The sequence below is a fragment of the Sander vitreus genome, chromosome 18 (assembly GCF_031162955.1).
Source record: "Sander vitreus isolate 19-12246 chromosome 18, sanVit1, whole genome shotgun sequence".
Taxonomy (NCBI): Eukaryota; Metazoa; Chordata; class Actinopteri; order Perciformes; family Percidae; genus Sander; species Sander vitreus.
The window spans coordinates 23,232,734-23,249,826 of NC_135872.1; the positions used below are offsets into that span (position 1 = coordinate 23,232,734).

Here is a 17,093-nt window from a genome sequence, read left to right on the forward strand (position 1 = left end):
ACGTGGAGTTTTATTTTAAAGTTACATAAGTCAACTTTCTTACGTAACGTTCTTTACGTTAAAGTTCTTAACGCCTCTAAACACCCACACAGGTGATTTAAGTTATTGTGGCTGATTAGACTCTGCTCAGGTTGAAGGTGGGTCAGAGCATAGATGGGAATTTATTAGGTCACAAATCTTTTCTACCAATAACAATGATGTCATGTCAAAGGTGTCATTTGTCCCGCCCTAACAGGGGCAACAAAGCCAACAAGAGGTTTAGGAAGATGTCAATCAATCAGTGTTTTTACACACCCACACAGTCCTGGGAAGAGGTCTAATCAGCTAGTTTAAATGAAAACACCTGTTCAGGGCCTTTAATTGACACCAAAAACGTTAGTGTTTCAACCCAAACCACCACTTTTTACTTAGGTAGTTTTGTTGCCTAAACCTAACCAAGTAACATTCATTTTGTTTAAATTCAAGGGCCAGGGGGTCCAGACTCCAGACCACGCAATCATCGACCGTTACCATATGACTAGATGATAACGGCCTTCTGAACCTACCAGTAGGTGTAGCAGGCCCCTTCTGACCCAAATCTATGAGGCTGATAAACACTGATGAAGACCATTCTATTGGAGTGATAACATTCGAAATGGGTGAAAGTTAAGGGATCACCACAGATATTAGCAAAGTTTTCCTAACGGGGACATGCATTACATCCAATCCATCAAATAGTTGTCAAGTCATTTGACTCAAAACCACAAACATCTACCTCATGGTGGTGCTAGAGAACAAGTCAGGGCATCATCAAAGTCATTAGGCTACATTGGCTGAAAGCCATGGATGTCTGTGCAATTTTTGTTGCCTATCCATCTAGTAGATGGAGAGATATTTCACTGGATAAGTGAGAATTATGAACCACTGGTGGCATCTGAGTCAGAGAATCACTATTAGGATTCATCCTCGGGGGACCGTGAATGTCTGCTCAACATGGCAATTCATCCAATAATTGTTGAGGTATTTCAATCTGGACCGTTGCTCCGTTGCCGCCGGAAATTCCGTCAGATGTCCCTCATTTCAGCCGGATGTCCGTTACCTTCCGCTCTCTTTGTGTTGGCGTTCTAAACTCTGGTGGATTTGTGAGGACTATGGTTAACTGCTCCTCAGATCTCTGCAGGGTAAATCCAGACAGCTAGCTAGACTATCTGTCCAATCTGAGTTTGCTGTTGACACGACTTAAACAACTTTTAAACGTACACATGTTCCACCAAAACAAGTTCCTTCCTGAGGCTATTTTTTATTTTATTCCAGCGTTTGGCCGACGCCCAAGAAGATTGGTTGGTTATTGGTTTAAAGAAATGCCAATACACCAGCGCACGTTTTTTTTTCCTCCCATCCCAGAATGCTGTGTGGACTAGCCAGACCCTCCTCCAAAGCACTGTGTAGGAAGGTCTGGATTGTTAGTACATGTGATGGAAATATAAGGATTATGTATCTGATAATAACAACCTCAGCCTCAGCAAAAACCCTTATTTTTTGGTCTTTAAGTTACACTTCAAATTCAATTCCCTCCTCATCGTGAGCTGCCATTAACCTTTTGCTCGCTGTAAAAGTGTGAATGCTGGCCCTGAACCTGCGCATGTGAGGTCTGATAGTGATGGATGAATTGGGTACATAGACAGAGCCCTCGGCGCTGCAGAGATAAGGAGCCCAGAAGAACAAGTAGCTGTTGCGAGGCCTGTCTGTCATTGATATCGCTGTTATCCACTGGTTGTCCAGTGTACATAAACACTTCCTCCGGTGGCCAAGAGGCAGTGATTACCTCCATGATGGAAAAGGTCAAAACATCACATTCAAACCTCGTAAATACAGTTTTGGTATGGACAATATGTCCATTTTGCTGTAGATATCATGAGCATTAAGCCAGTAAAATACTAAAAAATAATATACCGTCTCAGAATTTGGGGTAATCAATCTAAAAATATTGGGGTGGGGGGGTGTTTCAATTTATGAAAACAACTGGGTATATGAGGTTACATCAGACACTAGCAAGTATGTTTGTTTTCTCACGTATGGCCTTTAGGTTTAGTCACAGGTTGCTCTTTTGTAACTGTTGTTGAGGTTTTTGTCATGTATATGATATGTAAAATAAACCCAAGTATCAATTTGAAGGGAGAATATTATTATTTCCACAGATAATCTTAAAAAAAAAAAAAACCTAGTTCTGGCATGGAGTAGAGCGCAAGCCATTTCAGTGTTGAAAAAAAAAAACCCCGGTGTTGTCTAAGACTGAAGCTTTCATCATTCACTAATTCTCCACGAGGATTACAAACGCAAATAAACCTTCTATGGAAATGTGTAACTGGTTTCCATACATGACAGCATTAAAGCTGTAGAAGGTTGATAATAAAAATATATGGATTTTTTTATCAATGGAAACATGATAATTATTCTTATCAGCACTTCAATCTATTCTCCCTTTACCATGAATCAAAGAATGATGATACAATGCTTTAATAAGAAACAACACCTTTTAGTATTTATTTTTTTAAATCTGAGAGAATGATAGCCGCCATAAAAGCAGAACTTATTATGCAATCAGTATAAATGTATTATTTGTCCCAAGACAGTTCCCTATAATGAACTTGATTTGCCAATAAAGAGACATAAGCACTTAGCAGTATTTTCCTAAAGTTGCACATATATACCACTTTCTTTTGGGTTTAATGGCTCCGACACCAAGTTATACTTTGACTTCCTACGCAAACAACAATTTAGGAGATTTCTTTAGAGCCCAAAGTGGTTTCAAGGATGAAAAAAGCGCTGAGTGATCTGGCTGGTGGGCTCCCTGCCAAAACTGACCGTTATTCAGATCATATCTGCCGTTCATGTTGAAGTCCTGGACTCCTCTCCGTCTCATGCAGCTGATGTGTTTTACCGTCCTCCTCCACAATGAAACCCAATGATGTGAAACCAGAATAGAGTGGTGGTGGTGGTGGTGGTGGGGGGGGGGTTCTCTGCTGAGGTTTATGGCGGCTCTGGGCTTTTCACCTGTCAAGGCACAAGTGACTGTTATTAACAGCAGGGCCGAAAATGAATTTCCCTCAGGAAAAAGAATTGCATTTCCATCCCAAAAGCCGCTTACATTTTTTTGCATTGGAGAAGAATTACGCCTCTGCTCGGAAAATCTGCAGTGTAAACTGAAAACAACTTTACAAAGTTTTATTTCAGAGCGTAAGCATTCGGTGAGACATACAGCAGTATTTCATGTGTTTGTATATATCGATGCCATTGCACAACTCCCTTCAGATATTTCCTTTTCATTGCCAGCTGCGGTTACAAAGGGGCATCTGAAAGCAGAAAAGCACTTTCTTTCTCATAGAAATAATGTAATCTAAGGACATGGGGTTGACACAACAAAGACACAAGGATGCGGGCAGACAATGTGACAGTCTCTTCAGTGAAAAGCTGGCTTATTGAGGAAGAAAATAATCATTTTGTAAAAGAGTGACTGCTGTGAAATTGAGTACGGGATGCTGAGAAGATGTTTACTCTCTTTGTGTGGGGAGTGCGGGATAGACCTCAGGATTAAAGGCAAGGGTTTTGACCTCAATCAAGGAAATAATTACTGTTGCCCCTCCTATTGGTGGACTCCATAATTAGCGAGCAAAACCCCCACAGACGCACAATTAGTCTGAAAACAGAGGTGATTAAAACTATAATTCTTATTGGACTTGTTAACATCTTTTTGGGGTGCCTGGAATGCCTTATTGAATTGGCAGGAAATCCAATTCTGGTACCTTTGAGTGCTTTCCACGAAACATTTCCTAATAAATTCTCCAGGCAGAATGCACTCTATATATTATGCTCAACGTCTGCATCCAGATATCTGTCAAAGCAAGTGAAATAATAGAAGAAAGGGCATTTGCTTTAAGATAAAAACAAGTCAAGTGTGACTGACTCCATCTTCTTTAGCTAATAAAGAGTATTCATGATTGGCATCACTGATAAAAGCTATGGATCACAAGCAATCACACAGGCACGCGCGTGCACGCGCAGACAGACGCGCAGACAGACAGACAGACAGACACACACACACACACACACACACACACACACACACACACACACACACACACACACTTCAAAGCTATTTTCTTTCAGTGTGCTTCAGTGCAATGAATCACCATGTTTCCTATTATATTCTCTCTGAAGAACAAACACACACACACACACACACACACACACACACACACACACACACACACACCAATGCTGTTATCTGTCATCACCACGGTTGCCGCTCCTCCACCAAAAAGCAGTCTGATGCAGCACCCACTCATTATGTGTGTGTGTGTGTGTGTGTGTGTGTGTGCGTTTTGTTCAGGTCTTTTGTGATTAAATGGGATCGCAGCAATGAGGGAAGTTTGGTGTTTTTGCACTTCCAGTGCTTTTTTTTTTTGTCAAATTCAATGGCTTAGATTACAAAGCTGTCCCAGCTCATAATAGAGTACATATTCAGGTAATCACTTTAGTCAGGCATTCTCAGCATTTTTTTTATACAAAATGCTTGTCAGTACTGAAAACTGAGGACCCACTGAAGCATAGATTTTAGTCTAATGTGTCCTGAACTGTGAATCTACCAAAATAGACTTTTTCTCTCTGAGCAAAGTAGCCTAATGTGCCTACAGTAGCCTACACTTCTGACAAACATTGCAGCTGAAAAACTGCGTCCTTTAGCATTGTATTTTCTAGCTAATATCTCTTTAATGTGTTAAGTATATTGTCATCCCTTAATATAAATGTTTCAATGACTATTTTCATTCTGTCTGAAATCAATAGTCCGTTTCCATACCTTTAAAAATCATTAACCCAGCTGACAATTTGGTTGATGCTAGAATGGATGGTCCGGAGGGACAGGGGAAGGCATGACCCGCCCTACTCTGCCTTTTATTGGCGGCTTGGACAATTCGAAATCTGATACCAACCAATCACAACATGCGGCTGAGTTTCCGTAGCCAATCATAATGCACGTACAGACAGAGCGCGACGCTCTGAATTTTGACAAGGAAGTCTGTAGCATTTGTGTTGTTCTGTTCTTACAGTTTAGCTATCTCAGTGGTTGATAAAAATTAACGGTAAATTATCCAAATTCGTTAAATATGGTGCGAGACGGTTTGTCAATCAAGTAGCTAGATTGCAGATTACAATCGATTCATTGCTGGTAATGTAAGCTGAAGTCTTGTGGGTAAGTTTGAAATCAAAATGAGCTCATTTGAAGCTAGAGCTTTGTGTGTCGCTTCCCTTTTAAACCAACGTTAACTTTAAGAATAACGTTAGTGTGGCTTAAAATACATTCATGGTGGCTACAGACAGCGCCATGTTAAACGTATTCAGTCACTTACTTTATATGGTCTCGAGGCCACTTAGAAAATGTAAGTCATTTATAGTAACTTAGCTATGTCTATGTATTGTTATCTTCAACTTGAAAAAACAACAGGAAGCTAGCAAAGTCATTTGGGGAGTAAATAACGTTAGATGTAGCACATAATGTTACGTTAGTTGGTAACGTTAGTTGTGAAGTGTAATGTTAGCGTTAGGAATACCAGCTGCGTTAAATTAACGTTTATCACCTGTAGCTTTAATTTTGGGGGCTCCCGTAATTACGTAGCTAAGTTAAACTTAAAAAGCAGTCAGGTAAGGTGCTGTAACGTTCTCTAGCTAAACTTTTGTCAGCTATTTCACAATTAACGCCCGACTCATTTAGCTAACGGTTGTGTACGTTAACGCTACGTGTAATTTATTATCATACTAACCTTAGTTATTTTATTTTTCTTAGCACTTGCATTAGTTTCCATTCCCTGTGAGATATGGAGGAGCTCTACACTTTAGAGAGGGAGGTAGGACGAGGCAGCTATGGTGTTGTCTTTGAGGGCCATATGGCCAAAACAGGACAGAGGGTGGCTATCAAGCGACTGCCCTGCAGCAACCCGGAGAGCATTGAACTCTACCTGCAAGAGCTGTGGGCCATGAGAGCCACTGCCAAGAACCATGCCAATGTCATTGCACTCCACAGCTGCCTGCTGCAGACTGGGCCAAGGAGCCTGAAGCCCCTAAAACCAGGAAAACTGCCACCACGTCTAGTTGAGAGCGTGCTGAAAGGCACTATAGTCGGAGCACCACAAAGTCAGGAAAGGAATGACACCCAGCGGGGGACCAATTCTGTCTCAAGACTTCAGGACAGGACCAACACTGTTCAGGCCAAGCCCAAGCTCCAGGACAAGACTAAATCAAATGCATGTGATTCTACAACCCCACAAAGGCCTCAAAACAGAGCCAGGAAGAGACCGGCCCAGACGGAGGAAGAGCAGCCGGGACCCCTGTGTTGCTTGGCCCTGTGGCTTGTGATGGAGTACTGTGATGGGGGCGACTTGAATCAGTATCTGCTCTCCAGGCCACCCGACTCCCAGCGTAACCACAGCGTGGTGCGACAGCTCTGCAGTGCTCTGGCCTTCCTGCATAGTCTGGGGATCACCCACCGAGACCTGAAGCCTGACAATGTGCTGGTCTGTGTGACACCAAGAGGCCCCGTTGTCAAGGTAGGTAGATTGTTATGACATGACAAAGGTTACTCCAGATCAAGTGGCATTATCCTATAGCAGGGGTGACCTAAGGGCCACACTGGAAATGAGAATAACAATTAGGGCCAGACATGCATAGTTTACTGACATGCTTTTATTTAACCGAAAAAGTTAAATATCTTTGGCTGTATTGTTGCATGTTTCGTATAGCTTTCTCCCATACAGTTTGGTTGACATAGAACCCTAAAAAAGTCAGCAAAAAAGTTTCTTAGCCATCACAGAATTTAGCAAATCATGAAAAATTACATTAAAAGCAGGCTCCCACACAGCTGACTTACGACAACCTGTTTCACAGCCTGAATATTGTTGTGGGAATTTCTGAGGCTCAAAGTCAACAAATCTGCCAAAATCTGTTTCCTGACTTTTTTGTTGTGGTGCACAACTAGTCGGGCCAAAATTGATATGCGTGCTGGATCAAAATTTGCGAGGGGCCGGATTTGGCCTCCGGGCCTTGAGTTTGACACGTGTCCCAGAGTAAGTACACCACTTTTCAGAAAACTAACACTGTTCAAATTTGAAAGCATTGTAGTACTTGTGTTTTTTTTTTTTTTTTTTTTTTTTTTGCCTTTAGACAGTGTTTGGTTTTCACTGTAGCAGTCAACTTGAGACATAATAAACAATATAACAAAAAGCAACATGAAAGAATTATTGGGGGAGAAAGAAAATGCTGTCCTTGCCCCGGTGTACCAAAACAATAGAAATGCAAAATATTAAGAGCATTTTTATCAGGTGCATGTCAGGAGTTATACAACGTTACCACAGGTGTTTTAAAGGGCTAAATGACAATAAAAATACCCCATGTACAGTGCTGCTCATGAGTATAGGAACCCATGCTAAGGTTGACTAAAAAGAGGAATAAAAAACAAAATAATCTTTTTGGAAATTGATCTTAATGCCTTAATTGAAAAAATTAGGATAAATCCGACCTTTGAGAACACCAATTTTCTTTGTGAATGAATAATGTATCGTAAATAAATAAATGTTCTTCCTTTAAAATACAGGGGGCATAAGTAAGTACACCTCTATGTTAAATTCCCATAGAGGCAGGCAGATGTTTATGTTTAAAGGCCAGTTATTCCATGGATCCAGGATACTATGCATCCTGATAAAGTTCCCTTGGCCTTTGGAATTCAAATAGCCCCCCCCACATCATCACATACCCTTCACCATACCTAGAGATTGGCATGGTTTTATTTCAGTTAGCCTAATAGCTGGTTTGATTTGCATTGAGAGATGATTTTATGGAAAGTACCCCATGCCAATCTCTAGGTATGGTGAAGGGTATGTGATGATGTGGGGGGGCTATTTTAATTCCAAAGGCCAAGGGAACTTTATCAGGATGCATAGTATCCTGGATTTTTTTTTTTTTTTAGCTTTAGCAGGGGTTCCTATACTCATGAGTAGTACTGTATATCTACCCTCCCAAGCCTTTATCTTAGATAAAGGGCTTATGAAGGCCGACTTGCATTTATGTTTTTTTTTAATATGATTTAGCACTCTAAATACAGGAGGATTTTTAGTCTCTAGTCCACAAGTGCCTTTACTTGACATTTTATATTGAAATGACAACATGGGAGGCCCAGTTTTTTCCTGTTCAAGTGGAATTTTGGTGATGGTGCACATACAGTAGTCTGTCAATTAATTTGGTCCATAAAATGACAGTAAAAAAATAATGAAAAGAAGCAAGTTTACATATTCAAATGTGTTGTTTTGTTAGACCAACAGTCTAAAATCCAAATACATTCAGTTTACTATCACACAAGACAAAGAAAACCTGCAAATATTCACATTTGAGGAGCTGGAATCGGAAAATAATTTGCATTTTTATTTAAAATGATTAAAGTGCTGATCAAAAATAGTGATTGATTCTCTGTCGATTTGACTAATCGATAAATCACTGATCGTTTCAGGTGTACTGAGTTAACATCCACTTTCAGCAATGTAATGTGCTTCTCAGCCCTCCTCTACAAATCTCTACGCGGCTTTTTTCAAAGGGGGGAAAATAAAGCATCGGGTATCAGGACATTACTATTTTACTCTTTTAGAGTCTAGAGATTTCTCTCTCTAGAGACGGAAAAGGTTTGAGAGTCGTACATTAGTGGAAAAAACAGCCTTGTGCCAACACAAAGCACACTGTCCTTGTTATTCAATGAGTCTGCCTGTCGTACCTGTAGGTGGCAGACTTTGGTCTAAGCAAGATGAGTGAAGGGCTGCTGGACGGGGATCTGACCAGGCAGCACTTCTCCTCCACCTGTGGCTCTGACTTTTACATGGCTCCAGAGGTGTGGGGGGGGCTGACCTACTCGGCCCAGGCGGACATCTTCTCCCTGGGTGTGATGTTCTGGGCGGTCCTGGAGAGAATCACCTTTCTGGAGGAAGGGGCCCCGCAAGAACAACTGGGTAAGTGTACAGTGGAGAGTCAACGGAAAAGACTAGAGAGAAAGAGATTCAGTTCAATTTTCGCAAGACTGCCTATATTCGAAATCTAAACAGTTAATTTCTCGCCTAAAACGTTGTCAGAAGTGAATCTAATGATGAATAAGATGGTGAAAATTATTAAAAATGTCCCGTTGTTGCTCTGCCTGCAAGTTCCGAGTTGGCAGTGGGCGTGACTTATAAGTTCGACCAATCAAGTACACCTAGGAAAAGGGAAAAGATCCTGCTCTGAAGTAGGAGCTAAAAAAGTACGCTACTGCGGCCAGAGGAACTTAAAAATCCCCAAATTTTTCCTGTCGGAACACGACGAAAAAAGTGTTCAAGGAACGTTTAGTTCTAAGAACTGCAAAAATCCCTCCGGTCGGAAAGCCCCTCATGTAAGCTGCCGACCGTTACCTTGAAACCATCCAGAAAATAGACTGTACCGTAGGGTGATTTAACGTCACCGCTCATTTTACACACAGTTTAACAACAAAACATAACTCTGAGTGAACATTACTAGCTACATTTGTCGTGTTGGTTTTGAGCGGTATGCACCCCCACTAACCTGGAAAACGGTTTTAAATCAGTTGCGTTACTACAGCGTGTCGGAGGAATACACACAGACTCCTGCAGAGGCACAGGGGCCGTCACAGCAGCGTGGCTAACGTTAGCTTCTTGTCTCATCTGGGGTCTGGGATAGTACATTCATCACAATGCTATTTTCCAATAAACTGTATCTGTCATATTTCACGGGTGTGGGTGCGGATTTCATGTCGCGGCTTTCGTCGCTGTTAATCCCTTATTGAGTGAAGTAGTACTCGCCCTGTTGTTTATTTGGTTGCCATAACTTCGCGAGTGATGACGTCCTGTCACTGCTCCAGTTGCTCTGCTCACCCTAGGGGGAGAGAGACCGGAAAACCCTGTTGTGCGTCTGCCCTATTTCTGATACCGTGGCGCTGGAAATTTTACCGTGGCGGCGCGCCACTATGCTATCAACATAGAGGAAACACTGGTCTCTGTAAATGGTAACGTGTGGCCTAGGCCTACTCTATCTGTAAACTGTCCTGAGAGAACTCCAGTAATGACTTGACACTATAAATACAATTTGAATTGAGATTGAGAATATGATGCCTCCTTTTCTCAAACGAAACCGTATGAGCAACCAAAGCAATGCGTATCCTCATGTATATGGGGCAGTGTTAACATGCTGGGTAACCCATCAGCACAGCCATGTCATGTTGTATTTCCCCCCCCCCCCAGCAGTGGGAGCACTCGCACAGAGGTTGAAAAGGTCGAGTGTGTGGTCCGGCAGGTTGATGACGCATCACACTGAACAGAGTTTGACTTAATTAACTGGCACATATTAAAAAATGTCACATACTATATACATCATACATTCATCCAGCCTGGGTGGCACAGTCATAAATCTAAATGGCAAAGTGATGGATGATTTATGCTATGTACATTTTGATGTGGATTATAGTAGCTCTATTTCTTCTAATACAAGCGGACAGTGTGTAATTAAGCCTTTCTTGCTCCAAACGTGCTGTTGTTGGAAGCACTTGAGATACCAGTTTCCTTCATATTCATTTAATATTCAAACTTCATCTTCTTACCCACCTTTGGGTCTAGAGATGCACCGATTGCAATTTTTCTTGTCCTATTTATTTATTTATTTAGATTTTTGTGTTTGTTTTTAAGTCTGACCTGCAGATTTTTCTTCTATCCTTTTTAATTAACATTATACACAAACATTTTTGTAACTTTTCTTTTATGGAAAATAAAATGACTACAGAAAAAAAAAAAATCTTTCGCCAAACAATCACAAACTCACTACATCGTATATTTGAAGTGGGGGGGAAAGAAGAAGAAAAAAAATCTACAAAGAGAGGGAGAAGACCAAACAAAGTGTTTACATATTTACAAGCTGTAGAAACACCCTCATCCAGAGAGAAAGCGTGTGAGAGAGACGCTCAAACAAACTATATCCATATTAAAGATAAGAATCTGAGAAAATCTTTTCATTCAAGTATAGCTGTGCAGAACAGCATTCAGACTTTAATGTCCTATTTCTGTCAGGCCCGGTTCCGCTCTGCGCTCCACTGTCAGAGAGTAAGGAAATGGCCATTATACAGATGTCTCATTTTATTCACCAAAAAAAATATAAATGGCCGGAGCTGATTTGAACCATTATCCCCAGGTTTAGTGCCTGAGAACCTCCGAGTCATTGATACTCCATTAGGCTGAATTAAATGGTTCCGATTGGAGGGATCACAATTCTCTTTGTCAGTGAGGAAATGGGGAGAGGCAGCTGGAGGCTTTTCACAGACAGATAAAATGGTCCATTATTTTACTTTCTCCTTCCTCTCTCAAGACCCACACACCCCCACAGTTATTTGGCTAGGCGGGGGAGCGGAGAGAGCGAAGTCAAGGAGCAAGACGCATCCTCTAGCGTTTGTCCTTCTCGAAGCCCAGCGCCGGTTGACTTCGGGTTGGGAAATCGTTGCTGGAAAGGCCCCCAACAATTATTACATGACGGGGGTTTTTCCTGCATAGAGGAAGTTTTTTAGCCAGCACCAAAATGACAAGAATTGAGAATAAAAATAGCAATTCCAATCCTCTCTAAATGTGTTTTTAAGAGCAATTTACCAAAAACAGCCTATTATAAAACAAGCGGAACATAAACTTGAATATGAGAGCTAATCTCCGTTTTATCTCCAGAGTCGGGCTGTACTGGACCCTCCCGGTGATTTATTTAAATATGACTTCATTTTTTTTCTTTTTCTAACCAGTTCTGTTAATTAGGGGTTTATTTACTCAGGCATTATATACATTTTTGTTTATCAGTTGTCAGAAATAACAGGGAAATGCATAGATTTCTGTCAAATAAGGTAACACAGACTCATTGCATTTACTGTATGCGGACAGATCATGCGTACAATAAATGCGCTCCCCCCCCCGACTTGGTAGACTTGACCATAGACTAGTAGAGATAGTGTTCAGTGTTGAGCATCAGGGGAAGAAGACTTGCGTGACAGATGTTACTACTAACAGTGCTCCATAATAATAAAAATAATAATAATAATACATTTTATTTATGGGTGCCTTTCATAGCACTCGACACCTTACAGTTAAAACAAGCAAACATTTAAAACGGCAAATATAATTAAATTAAAACAAACACTTTTAAAAGATGGAGATAGAATATTAAAAGAAAGCAACCTATCCGTGATGTTGATGGAGAGTGGAGTCATGTGGGGTAGGCTTTTCGGAATAGGTGGATTTCGAGGGAGGTTTTAAAGCAACACCAAAGCACTTTTCCTCTGCGGTCCCCCTACAGGTTGGAAGCTGAATAGTCCGTTACCGTAACCCTTAGTTCTCATTCGAACTACAGATCCGCTACCCGATCTGGCAAACTTGCATAGTGCGGTTGTAGCCGATGGAGGGCCGCAAAGCGAATGCAGAAGTGCCGTTCACCCTGTTACGAGTTGATGAACCACTGAAACGATTTTGGAAACATTATTTTAAGGTACAAAAGAATCTTTGGTGTTGCTTTAAAGGTGGGTAGAGACTCTGTGGTACGGATGGATAGTGGGAGAGAGTTCCGAAGGCGAGGGGCAGAATGGCTGAAGGCTCCAAACCCCACAATACATTTTTACTCCCTAGAAAACTATTTAAAAAAAAAAAAAAGACTACAAGAAACCATGAGATTATGTAACAATATGCATTTTAATTAGTTTCCCAGATAATCCTCTTTAATTTATTTGGGTTGCAACTAATGATTTTCTTCTACTCCTTCCTCTTCTCCGCCAATCTGCTCATTTCAATTAATCATTTAGCCTAGAAAGTGTCAAATAAAGACAAAGGACCAATTCAAGGTACAGCTTAAAAGTTTTGTCTTCCTTAATTATTCTGATCCGCTGCCAAAACCCTGAATTATTAATGTCATAATGGTATGAAAGAAAGAAGTGGAAGCTCGTCTTAGTACAACTTCTGAGGTCTAATCAGCAAGATTGATTAAAAACAGTGTGCAGGCATTTTAAGGCTCGTCCTCCCGCCTCTAACGGGTGCAACAACCCAAAAAAAATTGCGGTTTACCAATTCCATACTGCATACTAACTCTATACAGACAGGGAGACAGCAAAATGTTTTCCCAAAAATGTAATAGTCATCTGTTGTTTTCTGATGTGTTCTTGGAGCCGTTTCAAAAACTGCCACAGTTGGTTGTAAATGCACAATACGCCATTTTCTCAGTTCTGATCAGTTTTATTGTAAATATGTGTCTTGAAACTGGATAAAAAGTCAATTTATGACAGCTTCTGGCAGACGACCACAACACTGACGCACGGGGGATATGACGCCATCGACGGGCGACGGCGACCAAATGACACGGGCTGCGTGCACGATCACGGAAGGCTTGTATCATGTGGACGCTCCGACAGTTTTGTTGTCATTACTTAGAATTCCTCATGGGGGCGACAGAAACTATACGCACTATAGCTTTAAGTAAGTTTCCTTTTGATTATTACTAAGTAAAAGGCTTGTTAGCAATAAATCCTCGTCGACATCGACGCTGTCTGTGGCTGTCAGCCGTTGGTCTACACACAACACAACGCAGAGACCGATGTAGTATCAGCGGCAATCAAAAGTGTTAACGGGGTCGTTATTAACTACACGAAGAGAAGTGAACCCCCTGTTACATCTGACAATATTTAACAAACGTTGGACTCATCATGAGCGTGACCAAATTATCTAATGTTGGATTACTTCGACCGAATGATGAGTGTAATACATTGCATTATAGTCAAGTTTATTGTCAATTCTGCAATATGTGCCAGACATACAGAGCAATTGAAAATACGTTTCTCTCCGACCCACGGTGCAATAAGGACACTATGAAGTGTTAGGCTATGAAATAAAAGTGTTTCAGTGATTTTTAAGAGCTACAAGGAATACAAAGTTGTTGTGATGACACAAAGGGCCTCCAGTATTTTTCAATCTTTTAAATTTCCAGGTCAAACGCTCTCTGCTTTGTCTTTCAAAAAGCACTTGAGCTCTGTTGGCAATTCCTAGAAAAACGTCACGCAGTATGGCACTCGACTGCTTGCAAATACAAAGTGTGGCCCACAATCGCTGACACGAAGGGGCCCCCTGCAGTCTCTGTTGCTGCTGTCAGCCAGGAACCTTAACCGCGTCTTCCCCGGTGTTTCCTCGTTTAGGTGCCTACGTGTGCAAGGGTCGCTCCGGCTGGCTGATGCCGCTGGGGGAAGCTTTGTGGGAGAACGCCGACCTCCAGCTGTGTATCCCTATGAAGTTTAAGAGGGCGCCCCCGCTGCCACCCCCGCCCGGCCCAGCCACGTGCGCCCTGCTTTTAGACATGCTCGCCTCAAACCCGGACGCTCGGCCCCCGGCAGACCAGCTGGAGGCCCGAGTGCGCTCTGCTCTGGAAGAGGACTCCCGCTGACTGAGTACACTTAACAAACCATAATGGCTATAACCGCCTCCAGCCTGCTACATGGAAATATTGAGTAGCAGTCAGTGGACCCCCTGACTGCAGCACTCCCTACATGTGTAAGCAATAGCCACTTTGCTGCCACAGGGAAGTGGGGATTGCAAATATGTGTGATTATACGGGATTGCAGGTGCTTTTCGTGTCACTGAAACAGATGCTCATTTTCTAAGCTGCGTAGGAAACCACATAAAGGGGAAAATAGAAATCAAGAGGCCCATTATAGCCCGTCTGTACTGCAGACAAAACACGCAATGATATTCAAACAACTCCATATCAAGATGTAGTGGGACTCACTCAAGCTGCATTTGATGTAAACGACATGCTGTTGCTTGGGCCTTGATTGCTTGACATAGAAAATCAATTTTAGTGTGTACGTATGGCTGAAATGAAATGCTAGGGATTACCCGCTGCTACTGTGTTTTGGGTCCATTATCTCAGCTTCATGTCGGGTGTTAATTTTGACTTGATTTGCGGACGTTGAGCTTTTTACTTGTTGAAAAATGTAGCTAACGTTGAAAACTTTGATTATTGTCTTACCCAAGTCCTTCCACCACACATTGGCGTAGCACAGATGTTACAGTTCACCGGGCTTCCATACGTCTTAAATATGTAACGTGACTGGCAGAGAGATCATACATAAACATTGGTAATGTGTCCAGTGTAGTAGTTTGGTTATAAATACTATCTTTGTGACACTATACAAGTCTTAATTGTTGTTAATACTCTGTCATCAGCAGGTGTCATTAAAATGCTATGGTGAGTCTCAGGTTGTAGTTTGTGGTGTTCTTTCTCTAAATAAGGTGCTGTACAGTCTCAAAATGTGCAATGGATTTGAGTCAACATACAAAATTAAAACCTTTTTAAAAAAAAAAAAAAAAGTTTCATTATTCTTTGTGTATTGCATACATACATGACTGCCAGTTGTTTCTTGTTGGTTACATAAAGTTGTAACAAAACGCTTGTTTTTAAAACCAACATGGTCCCGATACACTGTTCTATTTCTTGTTTCCCCCCTTTTTAAATTAGAAAAATTCATAAAAATAAGTATAAATAAGAAAACACGTATTCCTACATACATAGGTAATTTAAATAAATAGGTAGAAAAGAAGGGAATACAATTTTTTTTTAAACTGCAAAACGCCCCTTTTTCAGGACAGATCTTCATTGTAAAGGGTTTAAACAATGTTTGTTCAATGAACCATAAACAATTAATGAACATGCACCTGTTGAACGGTCGAAAACAGCTTGCAGGCGCTAGGCAATCAAGGTCAGAGTTAAAAGAAAATGAGGAAAGCGAAGAGACCTTTCTACTGACTTATGAAAAACACCAAAAGAAAGACGCCCGGGGTCCCTGCTAATCTGCGCGAACGTGCCTTTGGCATGGTGCAAGGAGGCATGAGGACAGCAGATGTTGCCAGGGCAATACATCGCAATGTCCTTACTGTGAGACGCCTAAGACGGCACTACAGGGAGACAGGAAGCACAGCTGATCGTCCTCGCAGTGACAGACCACGTGTAACAACACCTGCATAGGATCGGTACATCCGAATATCACACTGACAGGTACAGGATGGCGACAACAACCGCAAGAACTGGCCAGTCTGGAGCAGTACCTGAGGAGGAGATGCACTGCAGTACTTAATGCCACACCAGATACTGAGGGCTACTTTTGATTTTGACCCCCACCCCCAACCCTTTGTTCAGGGACACATTCCATTTCTTTTAGTCACGTCTGTGAAAATTGTTCAGTTTATGTCTTAGTTGTTAAATCTGTTAATGCAAATATTTGCATATGTTAAGTTTGCTAAAAATATAAAAGCAGTTGAAAGTGACAGGACGTTTCTCTTTTTGGTGAGTATATATGCACATATATACATACCCAAACGTGCCCATATAATGGTACTTCGTCAATTTATACGCAGTTACCATCCATCCATCTTCATCCGCTTATCCGGGGTCGGGTCGCGGGGGTAGCAGCTCCAGCAGGGGACCCCAAACTTCCCTTTCCCGGGCCACATTAACCAGCTCCGACTGGGGGATCCCGAGGCGTTCCCAGGCCAGGTTAGTGATATAATCCCTCCACCTAGTCCTGGGTCTCCCCCGAGGCCTCCTCCCAGCTGGACGTGCCTGGAACACCTCCCTAGGGAGGCGCCCAGGGGGCATCCTTACCAGATGCCCGAACCACCTCAACTGGCTCCTTTCGACGTGGAGGAGCAGCGGCTCTACTCCAAGCTCCTCACGGATAACTGAGCTTCTCACCCTATCTCTAAGGGAGACGCCAGCTACCCTCCTGAGGAAACCCATTTTGGCCGCTTGTACCCTGGATCTTGTTCTTTCGGTCATGACTACGCAGTTACCATGTTCTCATAAAAAGTTTTAAAACTACAAACTTCAAACTTTACATGCAAATTTAAATACAACTAACATTTTTTGTTTCTCTGTAAGCACTTCTTATTTTGAAATATTTTTTCCTCCTTACTTCACTGGTTAGCTTTGAGTCAGTGACATTTTAGAATGTTACTTAAAGTATAGAGGATTTT

The 17,093-nt window shown here is 41.8% G+C and overlaps 1 protein-coding gene across 1 annotated transcript; it reads left to right on the forward strand.

Annotated features, from left to right (window-relative positions):
* The first annotated feature begins 5,042 nt into the window (after positions 1–5,042).
* Positions 5,043–15,319, forward strand: LOC144533590 (serine/threonine-protein kinase pdik1l-B). Its single transcript, XM_078275056.1, has 4 exons — positions 5,043–5,230; positions 5,822–6,581; positions 8,798–9,023; positions 14,261–15,319. Exons 2-4 carry the CDS (start codon positions 5,853–5,855, stop codon positions 14,503–14,505), a joined length of 1,200 nt encoding a protein of 399 aa, XP_078131182.1. The 5' UTR covers positions 5,043–5,230; positions 5,822–5,852; the 3' UTR covers positions 14,506–15,319.
* Positions 15,320–17,093: the final 1,774 nt, after the last annotated feature.

Coding starts and splice junctions, on each gene's coding strand:
- LOC144533590 (XM_078275056.1), top strand. CDS start 5,853: ATGGAGGAGCTCTACACTTTAGAGAGGGAGGTAGGACGAGGCAGCTAT. Junction 6,582..8,797: donor CAAGAGGCCCCGTTGTCAAG/GTAGGTAGATTG, acceptor TCGTACCTGTAG/GTGGCAGACTTTGGTCTAAG. Junction 9,024..14,260: donor GGCCCCGCAAGAACAACTGG/GTAAGTGTACAG, acceptor TTCCTCGTTTAG/GTGCCTACGTGTGCAAGGGT.